Raw genomic sequence first — 18,637 nt, 5'->3', positions numbered from 1 at the left:
TATATTCACACTTTGACTTCATTTAACTATAAATACTATATTGTCTGTTAAATGTGAAGTGCTGTTACCTCTTGCTGCCACCAGGTGTCACCAATTGTCAGCTTTTCTCAATTTTAAATGTGTTTTTTTGTGTTTTGTCTTTAAGGCATTACTCTGTTCCTAACATCCCGACCACAGAGAGAACTTTAAAGGTAACTATATACATGTTTTATTGAGTACAAATATACATATACTGTCAGATTACACCCAACCACAGCAGGTAGAATTAATCACGCGTTCAGAATCAGGTTTATTGCCTCATGGACCAAACTGTCCTCTTCTATATCACGAGGGCTTCTCCTTCAGCCTAGCGCTCCTATGCACTTTGGATTTGACAGTTTTTGTGTTTTCCTATTTGTGTCAACCCAGTATTCATTTATTTATTTTTGATAATTATTACTATCTAACTTAATTTTGTTATTGCCTCTACCCCCGGATAGAGAATGGGAGAGGTTGGGGATCCCTACGATGTTCAGTGTTTTTTATTTCTTCTTCGTATCTACGCACCTTACTTGTCATGTCTGAGCTGTTGTGTTTTGTGTTGTATTTCAGGGTGAGGATGCTGCGGGTCGCGGTGGTCGGGGGAGGGGCGGCGGGTCTCTGTGCAGCGAGGCACATCCTGTCAAAAAGGAAACGCTTCGCCCCCCCCGTGGTGTTCGAGCTCACCGACAACATCGGGGGAACCTGGTGCTACGACGAGAGAATCACGTACGACGACGGGAGGCCGGTTCACAGCAGCATGTACCGAGACCTACGGTAAATCAGTGCCAATGCAGAAATAATGTGAATACACGTAATGCATGTGTCCCATGCAGAGGTGGGAAGTAGTGGAGTTCAAATACTTCGTTACTGTACTTAAGTACATCTTTCTGGTATCAGTACTTTACTCCACTACATATTTTTTCTGAAGACTTTTTACTTTTTTACATGTTGAACACAAATACCTGTACTTTCTACTTCTTACATGTTGAACACAAATACCTGTACTTTCTACTTCTCACATGTTGAACTCAAATACCTGTACTTTCTACTTCTCACATGTTGAACTCAAATACCTGTACTTTCTACTTCTCTCATGTTGAACTCAAATACCTGTACTTTCTACTTCTCACATGTTGAACTCAAATACCTGTACTTTCTACTTCTTACATGTTGAACTCAAATACCTGTACTTTCTACTTCTCACATGTTGAACACAAATACCTGTACTTTCTACTTCTCACATGTTGAACCCAAATACCTGTACTTTCTACTTCTTACATGTTGAACTCAAATACCTGTACTTTCTACTTCTTACATGTTGAACTCAAATACCTGTACTTTCTACTTCTTACATGTTGAACCCAAATACCTGTACTTTCTACTTCTCACATGTTGAACTCAAATACCTGTACTTTCTACTTCTTACATGTTGAACTCTAATACCTGTACTTTCTACTTCTCACATGTTGAACTCAAATACCTGTACTTTCTACTTCTTACATGTTGAACTCTAATACTTGTACTTTCTACTTCTCACATGTTGAACTCTAATACCTGTACTTTCTACTTCTTACATGTTGAACCCAAATACCTGTACTTTCTACTTCTCACATGTTGAACTCAAATACCTGTACTTTCTACTTCTTACATGTTGAACCCAAATACCTGTACTTTCTACTTCTTACATGTTGAACCCAAATACCTGTACTTTCTACTTCTCACATGTTGAACTCAAATACCTGTACTTTCTACTTCTTACATGTTGAACTCAAATACCTGTACTTTCTACTTCTCACATGTTGAACTCAAATACCTGTACTTTCTACTTCTCACATGTTGAACTCAAATACCTGTACTTTCTACTTCTTACATGTTGAACTCAAATACCTGTACTTTCTACTTCTTACATGTTGAACCCAAATACCTGTACTTTTCTACTTTTCATTATGAGTCTTAAAACCCTGAAATGTGTTAGTGTTACGAAAAGAAAACTAAAGTGGGCCGAGGAGGTTTCCCTGAGGAACACCATGTTCAGGAAACTTCATAAAACACTCACGGTCCTGTTTACATTTGAGTTTAAAGCCTCCTTCTCCTCCTGCAGGACGAATCTTCCCAAAGAGGTGATGATGTTTCCGGATTTCCCCTTCGACTCCAAGCTGAGCAGCTTTTTGCCGCACCACGAGGTGCAGAACTACCTGGAGAAATACTGCCAGAGCCATGGCATCCGGCCTCACATCCGCGTGAGTCCATGCCATCCAAAATAAATACAGAAAAACCTGTTAGTATTTCAACTTATATTAGTTTTACAGTACTGAACTCTGCAGGCTTGCAAATAAATGGATACTGGGGTAATCCGATAACATTACGAGTCCTAAAACCCCAACATGAGTCGGCATAAAGTGGTGTTGATAGAGATTATCTCGCTGAACTAAACGTGTAAGAATCATAAACGTCCGTTTGACACAGAGATTATTTTCCAACATAATCCAAAATCACATTTGCATTGAACCAGGGAGATGTTGCCTTCAGGGACCAACAGAAGCAGGGAGATGTTGCCTTCAGGGACCAACAGAAGCAGGGAGATGTTGCCTTCAGGGACCAACAGAAGCAGGGAGATGTTGCCTTCAGGGACCAACAGAAGCAGGGAGATGTTGCCTTCAGGGACCAACGGAAGCAGGGAGATGTTGCCTTCAGGGACCAACGGAAGCAGGGAGATGTTGCCTTCAGGGACCAACGGAAGCAGGGAGATGTTGCCTTCAGGGACCAACGGAAGCAGGGAGATGTTTCCTTCAGGGACCAACGGAAGCAGAGAGATGTTGCCTTCAGGGACCAACAGAACCAGGGAGATGTTGCCTTCAGGGACCAACAGAAGCAGGGAGATGTTGCCTTCAGGGACAAACAGAAACAGGGAGATGTTGCCTTCAGGGACCAACAGAACCAGGGAGATGTTGCCTTCAGGGACCAACAGAAGCAGGGAGATGTTGCCTTCAGGGACCAACAGAACCAGGGAGATGTTGCCTTCAGGGACCAACAGAACCAGGGAGATGTTGCCTTCAGGGACCAACAGAAGCAGGGAGATGTTGCCTTCAGGGACCAACAGAACCAGGGAGATGTTGCCTTCAGGGACCAACACAGAAACACCACAGTCCTGAAGCTCTGTTTTATCTTCCTCTCTGTTGTTCTTCAGTTTAGCACAGCGGTGGAGAAGGTGACGCCCGTTGTTTTGGCGTTGGAGGAAAACGATGAACAGACGACGTGGGAGGTGACGTCTTGTGACTCCTCCGGTCTTCAGAAAACAGAAACCTTCGACTCCGTCTTCGTCTGCTCCGGGTGAGATGTGATGAAATCTGCATTTAACCCGTCTGCGTCACTCGGGACGTTTTGGGCTTTTTAAATTGAATGTTGACATGATGGCTGTTTATGCAGATAACTTACGTTAACTAAATGTACATCAGCTGCCATAATCAGTGTATAATGATAACGTGTGTATTCCCATTGAAAGATATTAAGATCAGGGTTGAATAAAATCCTTAAAATGTATTTATTTTTTTACAATTTTTCACTAGATTGAGACATTTTCTCATGTTTGCCCCACTAAGTACACAGAACATAATTATATTGTTGTTTTATGTATATAAAGGACAATATATACATATAAACAAACATATTTGGTAGTTATGATTATGACTGAAGTTGGTTAAACTGTTTCAAACCATTTTTTAAATTATCTTTTTCTTATGTATTTCCGTACTTAATTTAACGTATCACTTTATTATTTCTTAAATTGTTAAGTGTCGTTACCTCCTGCTGCCACTAGGTGTTGCCAAAGTTCAGTGTTTTTTTTTTGTGTTTTAACATTTGTTTTTGTTTGTTTTTAAGGCATTACTCTGTTCCTAACATCCCGACCATACCGGGGATGGAGAACTTTAAAGGTAACTTAATAAATATGGTTTATTAAATCGACAAATACTGTCAGATTCAACCCGATTGATATATTTATATATACTTTTTAACCAGCTTATTAATAATTTTCCAATTCGGGTTCAAATCTCAAATTTAAACTAATGCTGTCAAAATTATCGCGTTAACGGCGGTAATACATTTTTTGAATTAATTGCGTAATTACACCCATACCAAGAAATGGCTTAGCCCCACCATGAAAAACGATGTTAAAGAGCCTGTGACACGGTTTTCCCCATCATCCAAACCCATCAATTTGAGTACATATCGTCCCCTTGAAAACCGTTACTGAACTGATTTTGGATATTTGTACTTTGATAACCATTAATCTCAATGTTGACAATTTTCTGGATCTTCTCGGGGATTCTTCAAGTCCCGCCAAATGATGTGTGACGTCATTGCGGGCACAGCGCTCCAGCTGCACCGTCCAGGATCCCAGCTTCTGCATGTAAACCTTTATATATATACAGCCAGATGTAAACGCACGACGGCGCACACAGCAGCAAGCTCAGACAGCGATGACAGGTTAATGTTGAACGTGTCTGAGAGCTCATATGAGGCTGAAGGATCGGTTTATGTTGTATCTGTTAGAAGTTTAGGAATGAGGTGCGTCAATATGGGCGATCATACGGTCATGTAGCCAGTGGTGGAATGGGACTAACAATCATCCCGGGACTCTCGACCGGCCCACTTCGGTACCGCTAGTAAATTGTCAACGGGGGGAGTGGGGATGTCAGGGGCGGCGGGTGCTGTAGATAGTAAATGTAAATATGTAAATATTTGTGTCACTGCATCCTGGTAAAATACAAATATAATGTATAATGTCTGTGTCTTTGACATTAGCGCTGCTCGCCACCTGTGCCCTGTACTACGAAGCCAGTTCAACAGACCCTGGATATGTTTGAGTAACAAACAAACTAACAAACGAGATCTCGCTAAGCGGTCCGACGACGCTGGTTATCAACTCGGTAAATCAAGCCAGGGTTTCTCTGTCCAGCTGAGAGCGCGTTCACGTCTAAGACACGAGTGGATCTGACTTTAATTACATTTGTCTCGAGTGTTTCGTCAACATAATGTGTTAAATAATACTTCTGCATCCAGTCTGTGGCACTGTGAGTGTTGCACGGCCAGATGAGGCTGGAGAAGCTGACTCAGATAAGGAAATATATGATATATTATGATATTATATGATCGATGATCTGATTGATGGTGTAATATGAATGATAAGTGCGACACGTCGGCGTCTTCTCTGCATACGGCAGTTTAAACTGTATTTCCTTTCTCCTGTAATATGACTTGAGAGATTTAAACTCCGCACACTGAGTGGATCTCTTTTCTATAGACGCCGGAGGCGGGCAGCGTCAGGTAAAAGAAGTTATTTAGCCTTCTCAAACCTGAGCCTCACGCGCCGCCTATGGGGGATGTGCTAGTGACTTATCCGACCGGCCCACTTCGGTACCGGCCCATCGGGATTCGTCCCGATGGCCAGTCCGCCACTGCACCCAGCCCAGCCCACGTAAACTGTCAACGGGGGGAGCCTCGCTGCGGGGAAACGGTGGACCTAGTGTCCCGATCGGAGTGGGAATAATAATAATAATCCGTGCATTTGATCCATTAATTTTCCCAACATTGTGGTAAAAAAAACCACACGTTTAATCCATGTTGTTGGTGTACTACAACTACAAAAAGCATCGGTTTGTTTTCTCATCAGGAAATGCAGACCGGCTCAAACAAACGATTTTTAATCATCATCCTCACGATCATAAATGTATCATATGTTCGCCGAATTGACATGAAAGCACTAATAAATGTAGTTTCATCCACTTGAGTTTATAACCACAAAAATAATCGATTTGTTTTTATATCACATCCGACGGGAGGAAATTCAGCAGCTCTCACTCCCGATTTGTAATCCTAATGTAATCATCATCTTCACCACGATCATTTATGTTTATGTCGCCGAATTGACATGAAAGCACTGACAAATATGAATATACTGTAGTGACTTCATTAAAACGTTATTAACGTGCCTAAACTCAGTAATTCACCATTTCTACGCATGACAACACACTTTGTCCGTGTTTGGCTCTCGAAGCGTTCCCGCATTGACGTCACTTCCGGCTTCCCCCAAAACTTCAAAATGAGTCGAAGGAATTTCCCCGCGATGTTCGAAATTATTGATATTTAACGGAACGGTATCGCTTTTTCTTTTTTAAACTGACGGTTCGAGATTACTAGTAGCCCAATATTTCATTGCACAACAGTTGTTGGGATGCTGTCACAGGCTCTTTAAAGGAAGCAAAATAAAGTCTGCCAACTCGCGGAGTAAACTGCACAGACAGCAGTTAGTCAGACTGATTTCAGGAGCCACGGTTTTGAAAACTTTTGTCACGTAGTGATCGTCTTCTCAATAGAACATCTTTGATAACGGCGCGGTGTTGTTGCAGGAAGTCCCGACGGAGAATACTTTTGCTGTAGTACAGGGGTGCACATAACTGGTACGCAGGTTATGTGCGTAATCTGAAATGCGTACCGTCACTTGTGTCACAAAGCACATTTGCGTACCGAAGTACTTGTGAAGCTTTTCCAGAAGGCGGTTCGATCCCCGGACGACAGAGTCGGTCTCCGTGTGCACAGACAGGCTGCTGTTAACGTCGGTCTGTACAACGGAACTGAGCCAAAACTACGCCAACCGGCTGCGGAGGGAGACTCCCCCCCTCACTGGAGAACTGCGCTAAAACAGCTGATCACAACGTTCACACTCTGTGGTCACGAAGTACTCCACTAGCCCCCCCCCACCCTCTGTTGACTTTCCTGAAGTACTCCACTAGCCCCCACCCTTCGTCGACTTTCCTGAAGTACTCCACTAGCCCCCCCCCCTCTGTGGACTTTCCTGAAGTACTCCACTAGCCCCCACCCTCCGTCGACTTTCCTGAAGTACTCCACTAGCCCCCCCCCCCCCTCTGTGGACTTTCCTGAAGTACTCCACTAGCCCCCCCCTCTGTCGACTTTCCTGAAGTACTCCACTAGCCCCCCTCCCTCTGTCGACTTTCCTGAAGTACTCCCCCGTTGATAGAAATCAACACGTAATGAATTAAGACCCCACGGTTTGATGATGGATAGGTGTGTGGGTTGTCTTTCATTTTGACATGCAGAAACATGTTATAATAAACATAGATACTGTGTTAAATGGATATATCCGCCTGCTTTCATTTATCTTTCCATTCCCAACAATATACATAAAGAAATGGCATATTTTGGACAGAGTTCGAATGGTGATTAATAGGGCTGTCAAACGATTAAAATTAATTAATCAGATTAATCACCATTCGAACTATGTCCAAAATATGCCATTTATTTATGTATATTGTTGGGAATGGAAAGATAAATGAAAGCAGGCGGATATATCCATTTCACACAGTATCTGTTTATTATAACATCTGCGTGTCAAAATGAAAGACAGCCCACACACCTATCAATCAGTGGGGGGGTCTCCCTCCGCAGCCGGTTGGCGTAGTTTTGGCTCAGTTCCGTCGTACAGACCGACGTTAACAGCAGCCTGTCTGTGCACACGGAGACCGACTCTGTCGTCCGGGGATCGAACCGCCTTCTGGAAAAGCTTCACAAGTACGTCGGTACGCAAATGCGCTTTGTGACACAAGTGACGGTACGCATTTCAGATTACGCACATAACCTGCGTACCAGTTATGTGTTACTGTACTACAGCAAGAGTATTCTCCGTCGGGACTTCCTGCAACAACACCACGCCGTTATCTTGATTCTGATTGGCCAGAAGACATTATCAAAGATGTTCTATTGAGAAGACGATCACTACGTGACAAAAGCTTTCAAAACCGTGGCTACTGAAATCAATCTGACTAACTGCTGTCTCTGCAGTTTACTCCGCGAGTTGGCAGACTTTATTTTGCTTACTTTAACATCATGTCTCATGGTGGGGCTAAGCCATCTCTTGGTATGGGTGTAGCCTACCCCAGCCATACCCTGGCGCTGCCACTGGTGGGATGTATGGGGCGGGCCATTCTGCACATGCGTTAAATGCGTTAAATATTTTAACGCAATTAATTCAAAAAATGTATTACCGCCGTTAACGCGATAATTTTGACAGCATTAGTGATTAATCATGATTATTTCATTTTTAAGCTGTGATTAATCTGATTAAAAATTGTAATCGTTTGACAGCCCTAATTTAAACTAATTCAGTGAAAATACAACATTTCTGATGGCTATTTTTGATGGAGCTATGCTAGCAATTTCCCCCTGCTTCCAGCCTTTGTGCTAAGCTAGGCTAACAGCTTCCCCCTGCTTCCAACCTTTGTGCTAAGCTAGACTAACAGCTCCCCCTTGCTATGCTAACAGTTGCCCTGCTTCCAACTTTTAAGCTGAGTTAGGCTAATATTTCCCCCCTGCTTCCAGTCTTTAAGCTAAGCTATGCTAATAATGTCCCTCTTCTTCTTTAAGCTAAGCTATGCTAATAATGTCCCTCTGCTTCTAGTCTTTAAGCTAAGCTATGCTAATAATGTCCCCCTGCTTCCAGTCTTTAAGCTAAGCTATGCTAATAATGTCCCTCTTCTTCTTTAAGCTAAGCTATGCTAATAATGTCCCTCTTCTTCTTTAAGCTAAGCTATGCTAATAATGTCCCTCTGCTTCTAGTCTTTAAGCTAAGCTATGCTAATAATGTCCCTCTGCTTCCAGTCTTTAATAATAATAATAATACATGGGATTTTTATAGTGCTGTTCCTAATGCTCAAAGACGCTTTCTTTAATCTAAGCTATGCTAATAATGTCCCTCTGCTTCTAGTCTTCATGCTAAGCTATGCTAACAGTCCCCTCTGCTTCTAGTATTCATGCTAAGCTATGCTAACAGTCCCCTCTGCTTCCAGTCTTGATGCTAAGCTATGCTAACAGTCCCCTCTGCTTCCAGTCTTTAAGCTAAGCTATGCTAATAATGTCCCTCTTCTTCTAGTCTTTAAGCTAAGCTATGCTAATAATGTCCCTCTGCTTCCAGTCTTTAATAATAATAATAATAATACATGGGATTTTTATAGTGCTGTTCCTAATGCTCAAAGACGCTTTCTTTAATCCAAGCTATGCTAATAATGTCCCTCTGCTTCTAGTCTTCATGCTATGCTATGCTGACAGTCCCCTCTGCTTCTAGTATTCATGCTAAGCTATGCTAACAGTCCCCTCTGCTTCCAGTCTTCATGCTAAGCTATGCTAACAGTCCCCTCTGCTTCTAGTCTTCATGCTAAGCTATGCTAACAGTCCGCTCTGCTTCCAGTCTTCATGCTAAACTATGCTAACAGTCCCCTCTGCTTCCAGTCTTCATGCTAAACTATGCTAACAGTCCCCTCTGCTTCTAGTCTTCATGCTAAGCTATGCTAACAGTCCCCTCTGCTTCCAGTCTTGATGCTAAGCTATGCTAACAGTCCTCTCTGAGCAGGACAGGTGCTCCACAGTCACTCGTACAGATCTGCTGAGTCGTTCTCAGGGAAGACCGTCATCGTTCTGGGAGCAAAAGCTTCAGGACTGGATATTTCCATGGAGCTGGCTAACGCTGGAGCCCAGGTAACAAAAACATTGAGTTCAGGTGACAAACTTTAGTGGATTAATGTGAAGGAAAATGATGTTTGTGGGGCAGTTGCTCAGATTCAGTTAAGAAATATTCCCCAGATAAGGGTAAAAGAAAAGAATACCCAGAATGTTAATTTGAAACTAATCACTGCGTTGTTAAAGAATAAAACTTCTAACAGAACATTCTCCATGATTAGAAGTTAATGGAGGCGCATGTTTAACGGTCCTGTATCCAGGTCTTATTTCAGCATTGCACAAATCAAACTAAGAATGCACTATTTAAAGTACATCTGCACAAATAGTATTTATTTTATCGGTCCTGATGTCTGACATTTCATATCTTACCATTTGCTTAAATAGATGGGTAGATTAGTACTTTATTGGAAAATGTAAACATCAAAAACACGGGAATGTACATAAGAGAAATTAAGACCCTAGAAATAAACAATCCAACATATTTCTGAAATAAAATAGCATTAAAAACTGAATATGAAATATTTTCTTACCAATTGAAACGGAAGTTCTGGCACAGTATCACTCTCAAAATGGTGAACAATAATGGCACTAAAATGGGACACGAATGGCCAATTCATGAAGACTTTTCTCCGGTTTGTCTTGTGTGCAGGTGCGTCTGAGTTTCTCCGGTCCTCCGCTCGCCTTCCCTCTTCCTGACGGGATCCAGGAGGCCGGGTTAGTCGAGGCGGTCGAGGGAGACGGCAGCATTCGCTTCCAGGTCAGGAAATCTACCAGCAGCAGGAATAATAATCTGCACTTTAACCCAGTTTGTGAAGATCCAGGGACTCAGATGGTCCTTAGGAGTCTGCTTAAGATATCTTAAACAGTCTTATACATTCTTAATAAACCTTAAAAAGGATCTTGAAAGAGTCTTAAAAAGGTCTTAACAGATCTTAAGACGTTTCCATCCGTCTCAAAAGGGATGAAACCTTAATGAGGACCCTTCCTGTTGCAGGACGGCTCCTCGGGCTCCGCAGACGTCCTGCTGTTCTGCACCGGATACGTCTTCAGCTTCCCGTACCTGGACGCCGCTCAGCTGAAGCTACAGATCCAGGATCAGCTGCTGGCGCCCCTGTACCGCCACATGATGCCCCCCAGCTTCCCCTCGCTCTTCTTCATCGGCATGTGCAAACTCATCTGCCCCTTCCCCAACTTCCACTGCCAGGTAGGCCGACCCGAGCAAAGATAAGGAGGTTAACGATACCGGAGAAGTCTAAGGAAGTCTGAGAACGTTTTAAACCGTCTGAGAAAGTCTTAAACCGCCTGAAACCGTCTGAGAAAGTCTTAAACCGTCTAAGAAAGTCTTAAACCGTCTGAGAAAGTCTTAAACCGTCTGAGAAAGTCTTAAGCCGTCTGAGAAAGTCTTAAACCGTCTGAGAAAGTCTTAAACCGTCTGAGAAAGTCTTAAACCGTCTAAGAAAGTCTTAAACCGTCTGAGAAAGTCTTAAACCGTCTAAGAAAGTCTTAAACCGTCTGAGAAAGTCTTAAACCGTCTGAGAAAGTCTTAAACCGTCTAAGAAAGTCTTAAACCGTCTGAGAAAGTCTTAAACCGTCTGAGAAAGTCTTAAACCGTCTGAGAAAGTCTTAAGCCGTCTGAGAAAGTCTTAAACCGTCTGAGAAAGTCTTAAACCGTCTGAGAAAGTCTTAAACCGTCTAAGAAAGTCTTAAACCGTCTGAGAAAGTCTTAAACCGTCTAAGAAAGTCTTAAACCGTCTGAGAAAGTCTTAAACCGTCTGAGAAAGTCTTAATCCGTCTAAGAAAGTCTTAAACCGTCTGAGAAAGTCTTAAATCGTCTGAGAAAGTCTTTAACTGTCTGAGAAAGTCTTAAACCGTCTGAGAAAGTCTTAAACCGCCTGAATCCGTCTAAGAAAGTCTTAAACCGCCTGAGAAAGTCTTAAGCCGTCTGAGAAAGTCTTAAACCGCCTGAATCCGTCTAAGAAAGTCTTAAGCCGTCTGAGAAAGTCTTAAACCGTCTGAGAAAGTCTTAAACCATCTGAGAAAGTCTTAAACCGTCTGAGAAAGTCTTAAACCGTCTGAGAAAGTCTTAAACCGCCTGAGAAAGTCTTAAACCGCCTGAGAAAGTCTTAAACCGTCTGAGAAAGTCTTAAACCGCCTGAATCCGTCTAAGAAAGTCTTAAACCGTCTGAGAAAGTCTTAAGCCGTCTGAGAAAGTCTTAAACCGTCTGAGAAAGTCTTAAGCCGTCTGAGAAAGTCTTAAACCGCCTGAATCCGTCTGAGAAAGTCTTAAACCGCCTGAATCCGTCTGAGAAAGTCTTAAACCGCCTGAGAAAGTCTTAAGCCGTCTGAGAAAGTCTTAAACCGTCTGAGAAAGTCTTAAACCGTCTGAGAAAGTCTTAAACTGTCTGAGAAAGTCTTAAACCGCCTGAGAAAGTCTTAAGCCGCCTGAGAAAGTCTTAAGCCGTCTGAGAAAGTCTTAAGCCGTCTAAGAAAGTCTTAAACCGTCTGAGAAAGTCTTAAACCGTCTGAGAAAGTCTTAAACCGTCTGAGAAAGTCTTAAACCGTCTGAGAAAGTCTTAAACTGTCTGAGAAAGTCTTAAACCGCCTGAATCCGTCTAAGAAAGTCTTAAACCGCCTGAGAAAGTCTTAAGCCGTCTGAGAAAGTCTTAAACCGTCTGAGAAAGTCTTAAACCGTCTGAGAAAGTCTTAAACCGTCTGAGAAAGTCTTAAACCGTCTGAATCCGTCTAAGAAAGTCTTAAACCGCCTGAATCCGTCTAAGAAAGTCTTAAACCGCCTGAGAAAGTCTTAAGCCGCCTGAGAAAGTCTTAAGCCGCCTGAGAAAGTCTTAAGCCGTCTGAGAAAGTCTTAAGCCGTCTAAGAAAGTCTTAAACCGTCTGAGAAAGTCTTAAACCGTCTGAGAAAGTCTTAAACCGTCTGAGAAAGTCTTAAACCGTCTGAGAAAGTCTTAAACCGTCTGAGAAAGTCTTAAACTGTCTGAGAAAGTCTTAAACCGCCTGAATCCGTCTAAGAAAGTCTTAAACCGCCTGAGAAAGTCTTAAGCCGTCTGAGAAAGTCTTAAACCGTCTGAGAAAGTCTTAAACCGTCTGAGAAAGTCTTAAACCGTCTGAGAAAGTCTTAAACCGCCTGAAACCGTCTGAGAAAGTCTTAAACCGTCTGAGAAAGTCTTAAACCGTCTGAGAAAGTCTTAAACCGTCTGAGAAAGTCTTAAGCCGTCTAAGAAAGTCTTAAACCGTCTGAGAAAGTCTTAAACCGTCTGAGAAAGTCTTAAACCGCCTGAATCCGTCTAAGAAAGTCTTAAACCGTCTGAGAAAGTCTTAAACCGTCTGAGAAAGTCTTAAACCGTCTGAGAAAGTCTTAAGCCGTCTAAGAAAGTCTTAAACCGTCTAAGAAAGTCTTAAACCGTCTGAGAAAGTCTTAAGCCGTCTAAGAAAGTCTTAAACCGTCTGAGAAAGTCTTAAACCGTCTGAGAAAGTCTTAAACCGCCTGAATCCGTCTGAGAAAGTCTTAAACCGTCTAAGAAAGTCTTAAACCGTCTGAGAAAGTCTTAAACCGTCTGAGAAAGTCTTAAACCGCCTGAATCCGTCTAAGAAAGTCTTAAACCGTCTAAGAAAGTCTTAAACCCGTCTGAGAAAGTCTTAAACCGTCTAAGAAAGTCTTAAACCGTCTGAGAAAGTCTTAAACCGTCTGAGAAAGTCTTAAACCGTCTGAGAAAGTCTTAAACCGTCTGAGAAAGTCTTAAACCGTCTGAGAAAGTCTTAAACCGTCTGAGAAAGTCTTAAACCGTCTGAGAAAGTCTTAAGCCGTCTAAGAAAGTCTTAAACCGTCTGAGAAAGTCTTAAACCGTCTGAGAAAGTCTTAAACCGCCTGAATCCGTCTAAGAAAGTCTTAAACCGTCTGAGAAAGTCTTAAACCGTCTGAGAAAGTCTTAAACCGTCTGAGAAAGTCTTAAGCCGTCTAAGAAAGTCTTAAACCGTCTAAGAAAGTCTTAAACCGTCTGAGAAAGTCTTAAGCCGTCTAAGAAAGTCTTAAACCGTCTGAGAAAGTCTTAAACCGTCTGAGAAAGTCTTAAACCGCCTGAATCCGTCTGAGAAAGTCTTAAACCGTCTAAGAAAGTCTTAAACCGTCTGAGAAAGTCTTAAACCGTCTGAGAAAGTCTTAAACCGCCTGAATCCGTCTGAGAAAGTCTTAAACCGTCTAAGAAAGTCTTAAACTGTCTGAGAAAGTCTTAAACCGTCTGAGAAAGTCTTAAACCGCCTGAATCCGTCTAAGAAAGTCTTAAACCGTCTAAGAAAGTCTTAAACCGTCTGAGAAAGTCTTAAACCGTCTAAGAAAGTCTTAAACCGTCTGAGAAAGTCTTAAACCGTCTGAGAAAGTCTTAAACCGTCTGAGAAAGTCTTAAACCGTCTGAGAAAGTCTTAAACCGTCTGAGAAAGTCTTAAACCGTCTGAGAAAGTCTTAAACCGTCTGAGAAAGTCTTAAACCGTCTGAGAAAGTCTTAAACCGTCTGAGAAAGTCTTAAACCGTCTGAGAAAGTCTTAAACCGTCTGAGAAAGTCTTAAACCGTCTAAGAAAGTCTTAAACCGTCTGAGAAAGTCTTAAACCGTCTGAGAAAGTCTTAAGCCGTCTGAGAAAGTCTTAAACCGTCTAAGAAAGTCTTAAACTGTCTGAGAAAGTCTTAAACCGTCTGAGAAAGTCTTAAACCGTCTGAGAAAGTCTTAAACCGCCTAAGAAAGTCTTAATCCGTCTAAGAAAGTCTTAATCCGTCTAAGAAAGTCTTAATCCGTCTAAGAAAGTCTTAATCCGTCTAAGAAAGTCTTAATCCGTCTAAGAAAGTCTTAAACCGTCTAAGAAAGTCTTAAACTGTCTGAGAAAGTCTTAAACCGTCTGAGAAAGTCTTAAACCGTCTGAGAAAGTCTTAAACCGCCTAAGAAAGTCTTAATCCGTCTAAGAAAGTCTTAATCCGTCTAAGAAAGTCTTAATCCGTCTAAGAAAGTCTTAAACCGTCTAAGAAAGTCTTAAACCGTCTGAGAAAGTCTTAAACCGTCTGAGAAAGTCTTAAACCGCCTGAAACCGTCTGAGAAAGTCTTAATCCGTCTAAGAAAGTCTTAATCCGTCTAAGAAAGTCTTAATCCGTCTAAGAAAGTCTTAATCCGTCTGAGAAAGTCTTAAACCGCCTGAGAAAGTCTTAAACCGCCTGAAACCGTCTAAGAAAGTCTTAAACTGTCTGAGAAAAAGTCCTTATAAGCATTTAAAAAGTCTTAAACTTTCTGAAACAGTCTGCACAATTCTTAATCCTTCAAAATAAGTCTTAATAGGTGGTACCAAGTCTATAGCAGTCTTAAAATGTGTGAAGCCTCGTTTGATCCACAGAGGTTGTTTTAGTCGATCCTAATGACTCCCTGTGGTGCGTTCAGGTGCAGTTCGCCCTGGCGGCTTGTTTTAGTCGATCCTAATGACTCCCTGTGGTGCGTTCAGGTGCAGTTCGCCCTGGCGGTGCTGGATGGCTCCGTCTTGTTACCCTCGGCTGCTCTGATGGAGCAGGAGGTGCTGGAGGAGCTGCAGGAGAAGGAGCAGCAAGGCGTCCAGCAGCGCCACCTGATGGTGCTCCAGCAGCAGCAGTGGGATTACTGCTCGATGCTCGCTGACGCCGCTCAGTTCCCCCCGCTGCCGCCTGCCGTCAGGAGTCTGTACGAGGAGGTGTGGAGGCAGCGCCGAGAGCACCCCAAACACTACCGGAGAAACAACTACCGCCTGGTCACAGACGACCGCTGGGAGCTCGTTCGCTGACCGAGACAATAGCTGATACCTTCCCGTACCTTAGCTAAGGAGGTTTAAAACAGATGCACAGTATTAATATATAATAACGGATGAATAACTACCGAAGACTCAACGACCACCGAGAAGAATTTTAAAGTCTCAAAAAGTGTGAGACTGTGATTAAAAAACTCTTAATAAGTTCTAAAAAGTCTTTAACATTGTAATAAGTATTAAACGGTATAATTATCTAAAAGCTACTACCGGAGACTCAACTACCGGATAGTTAGAGACAACAGCTGGGAGTCTTAAAAAGTCTTTAAGTCTAAATAAGACTTAAAATGTGTTAAAAGTCTTTAAAAGTCCTCGTACTTCTTTAAAAGTCCTCGTACGTCTTTAAAAGTCCTCGTACTTCTTTGAAAGTCCTCGTACTTCTTTAAAAGTCCTCGTACGTCTTTAAAAGTCCTCGTACTTCTTTAAAAGTCCTCGTACGTCTTTAAAAGTCCTCGTACTTCTTTAAAAGTCCTCGTACTTCTTTAAAAGTCCTCGTACGTCTTTGAAAGTCCTCGTACGTCTTTGAAAGTCCTCGTACGTCTTTGAAAGTCCTCGTACTTCTTTAAAAGTCCTCGTACGTCTTTAAAAGTCCTCGTACTTCTTTGAAAGTCCTCGTACTTCTTTAAAAGTCCTCGTACGTCTTTGAAAGTCCTCGTACGTCTTTGAAAGTCCTCGTACGTCTTTGAAAGTCCTCGTACGTCTTTGAAAGTCCTCGTACTTCTTTGAAAGTCCTCGTACTTCTTTGAAAGTCCTCGTACGTCTTTGAAAGTCCTCGTACGTCTTTAAAAGTCCTCGTACGTCTTTAAAAGTCCTCGTACGTCTTTAAAAGTCCTCGTACGTCTTTAAAAGTCCTCGTACTTCTTTGAAAGTCCTCGTACGTCTTTGAAAGTCCTCGTACGTCTTTGAAAGTCCTCGTACGTCTTTAAAAGTCCTCGTACGTCTTTAAAAGTCCTCGTACTTCTTTAAAAGACCTCGTACGTCTTTGAAAGTCCTCGTACGTCTTTGAAAGACCTCGTACGTCTTTGAAAGTCCTCGTACGTCTTTAAAAGTCCTCGTACGTCTTTAAAAGTCCTCGTACGTCTTTAAAAGTCCTCGTACATCTTTAAAAGACCTCGTACGTCTTTGAAAGTCCTCGTACGTCTTTGAAAGACCTCGTACGTCTTTGAAAGTCCTCGTACGTCTTTAAAAGTCCTCGTACTTCTTTAAAAGTCCTAATAAGTGTTAAATAACTCTGAAATTGTCTTAGAAATTCTTAAAAAGTGTAGATATTTTCATTCTTAAACCCAAATAGTTTTTGTCTCCGACACATGATAGTTATTGTTGTAACATTGGAATAAAAAAACGTAGGATCATCCTGTTCATCGTCCAGGAGAAGATCGAAGAAAAGCAGACGCTGTGAAATAAATATGCAAAAAGGAAATATTCAAAAAAGTGATTTAATTGGTTCTGAAACTAGAAATATCTGATTAAATAAACTCGAGAACTCTCACCTGAAGAGGACCGCAGAGGTCATCGTAGAATTTAACAACGTAACGTCAATAATGAAGACCACAACTCCCATGATGCAACACTACGTCACCTCTACGTCTTGTTTACCGTTTCTCTTTAAGGACCTTCAGCAACAGAGATTCACTTTTGATTTTCCACTGAACTTTTTGAAGATGTTGTGTAACTTTGTTTTAATACTGACTGATCACTGAATGTGTGAAATGATGATCACAGAGGCTTGATTTAAAAAAATGGGAGTCTACTTCATTTATTAAAATAAAATGTCTTTGTTATGAATTCTTTTGTCCATCCATCTTCTCCGCTTCTCCGCGGTCGGGTCGCGGGGTAGCAGTTCCAGCAGAGAGCCCCAAACTTCCTTCCCCCTCATCCACCAGCTCTGACTGGGGGGTCCCAAGGCGCTCCCAGGCCAGCGAAGAGATATAGTCCCTCCACCTGGTCCTAGGTCTACCCCTCGGTCTCTTCCCAGCTGGACGTGCCTGGAACACCTCCTTAGGGAGGCGCCCAGGTGGCATCCTAACTAGGTGCCGAACCACCTCAACTGGCTTCTTTCGACGCGAAGGAGGAGCGGCTCAACTCCGAGTCCCTCCCTGATGACCGAATTTCTCACCTTATCCCTAAGGGAGACGCCAGCCACCCTGCGGAGGAAACCCATCTCGACCGCTTGTATCCTTGGATCTGGTTCTTTGGGTCATGACCCATCCTTCATGACCGTAGGTGAGGGTAGGAACGAACATGGCCCGGTAGACAGAGAGCTCTGCCTTCTGGCTCAGCTCCCTTTTCGTCACAACGGTGCGGTAAAGCGACTGCAGTACCGCTCCAGCTGCTCCGACTCTCCGGCCCATCTCAAGCTCCATTGTTCCCTCACTCGAGAACAAGACCCCGAGATACTTGAACTCCTTCACTTGGGGTAAGGACTCATTCCCTACTTGGAGTGGACCGTCCATCGGAATTATTTTGTGAGCAGCAGTACTGCCATCCAACACGAGTCAGCAGTCAATCTGATTCATATATAATCACCTTATTTCTAATTAAATCAATAATTTTATATTTAATTTGAATATTTTACAATTTAATTTTAAAAATACAAAAATGTTAAAGGTGGGGTAGGTACGTTTTAGAAACCGGCTCGAGATACACTTTTTGTTATATTCCATGGAATGCTCTTAACGTCCCTATAGCAATGAATATCTGAAGTGCTTTGAAGCCGTGGTGCTGTAGAAAGCTCGACCAATCATCTGAGCCGGCTGAACGGACTGTGTGTTGGGGGAGGGGCTCTGTGAGGAAGGGGCAGATTTTCTCCGGTTGTGTATTTTCAAATTCTAGCGATCTCGAGCTGGTTTCTCAAATAGTTGGGTTGTTTTAGTAAATATAAATGTAAAAGTCAAAATAAGGAAATAAATGTTTACTATTTTTAAAAAGACTAAATGTTATGAGTGAATGTAAGTATAAAATAATAGACCCTTTAAGAATAAACAACACTTCATGTTCTCATTGTATTAAGCTATATTCATTTACACATTGCACAGCTTTTATTCCATATTACATTTTTATAAAAAAAACATTTGATATAAATATTTGTTGTCATATATTTAGTTTTTAGTATTTTCCCACACATCCATTTCCTGCGGTGTGCATAAGACCTTTCCAAAATGACTTGTGTATATGTTTCATTAGTAATCTGTGTTTTGGTGTTTAAATATCCTGCAGGAAATGTTATAGAAATGATTGATTTATGAAGCGGGCCGATCTTCA

General features: G+C 42.1%; 1 protein-coding gene across 1 annotated transcript; it reads left to right on the top strand.

Annotated features, from left to right (window-relative positions):
- The first annotated feature begins 141 nt into the window (after positions 1 to 141).
- Positions 142 to 17,161, top strand: LOC117443965 (uncharacterized). Its single transcript, XM_034079754.1, has 9 exons — positions 142 to 191; positions 592 to 795; positions 2,123 to 2,261; positions 3,209 to 3,351; positions 3,901 to 3,953; positions 9,443 to 9,567; positions 10,199 to 10,306; positions 10,544 to 10,753; positions 15,044 to 17,161. Exons 2-9 carry the CDS (start codon positions 599 to 601, stop codon positions 15,353 to 15,355), a joined length of 1,287 nt encoding a protein of 428 aa, XP_033935645.1. The 5' UTR covers positions 142 to 191; positions 592 to 598; the 3' UTR covers positions 15,356 to 17,161.
- Positions 17,162 to 18,637: the final 1,476 nt, after the last annotated feature.

Source organism: Pseudochaenichthys georgianus, unplaced genomic scaffold, assembly GCF_902827115.2.
Source record: "Pseudochaenichthys georgianus unplaced genomic scaffold, fPseGeo1.2 scaffold_713_arrow_ctg1, whole genome shotgun sequence".
Lineage (NCBI taxonomy): Eukaryota > Metazoa > Chordata > Actinopteri > Perciformes > Channichthyidae > Pseudochaenichthys > Pseudochaenichthys georgianus.
Note: the sequence above shows the minus strand (reverse complement) of the source record. Positions and strands in the feature narration are given on the sequence as shown.

Excerpts from the sequence above, each read along its gene's own strand:
- LOC117443965 (XM_034079754.1), top strand. The coding sequence starts at position 599 with ATGCTGCGGGTCGCGGTGGTCGGGGGAGGGGCGGCGGGTCTCTGTGCA. Across the intron at positions 796-2,122 it reads AGCATGTACCGAGACCTACG|GACGAATCTTCCCAAAGAGG; the intron begins GTAAATCAGTGC and ends CTCCTCCTGCAG. Across the intron at positions 10,754-15,043 it reads TCCCCAACTTCCACTGCCAG|GTGCAGTTCGCCCTGGCGGT; the intron begins GTAGGCCGACCC and ends TGGTGCGTTCAG.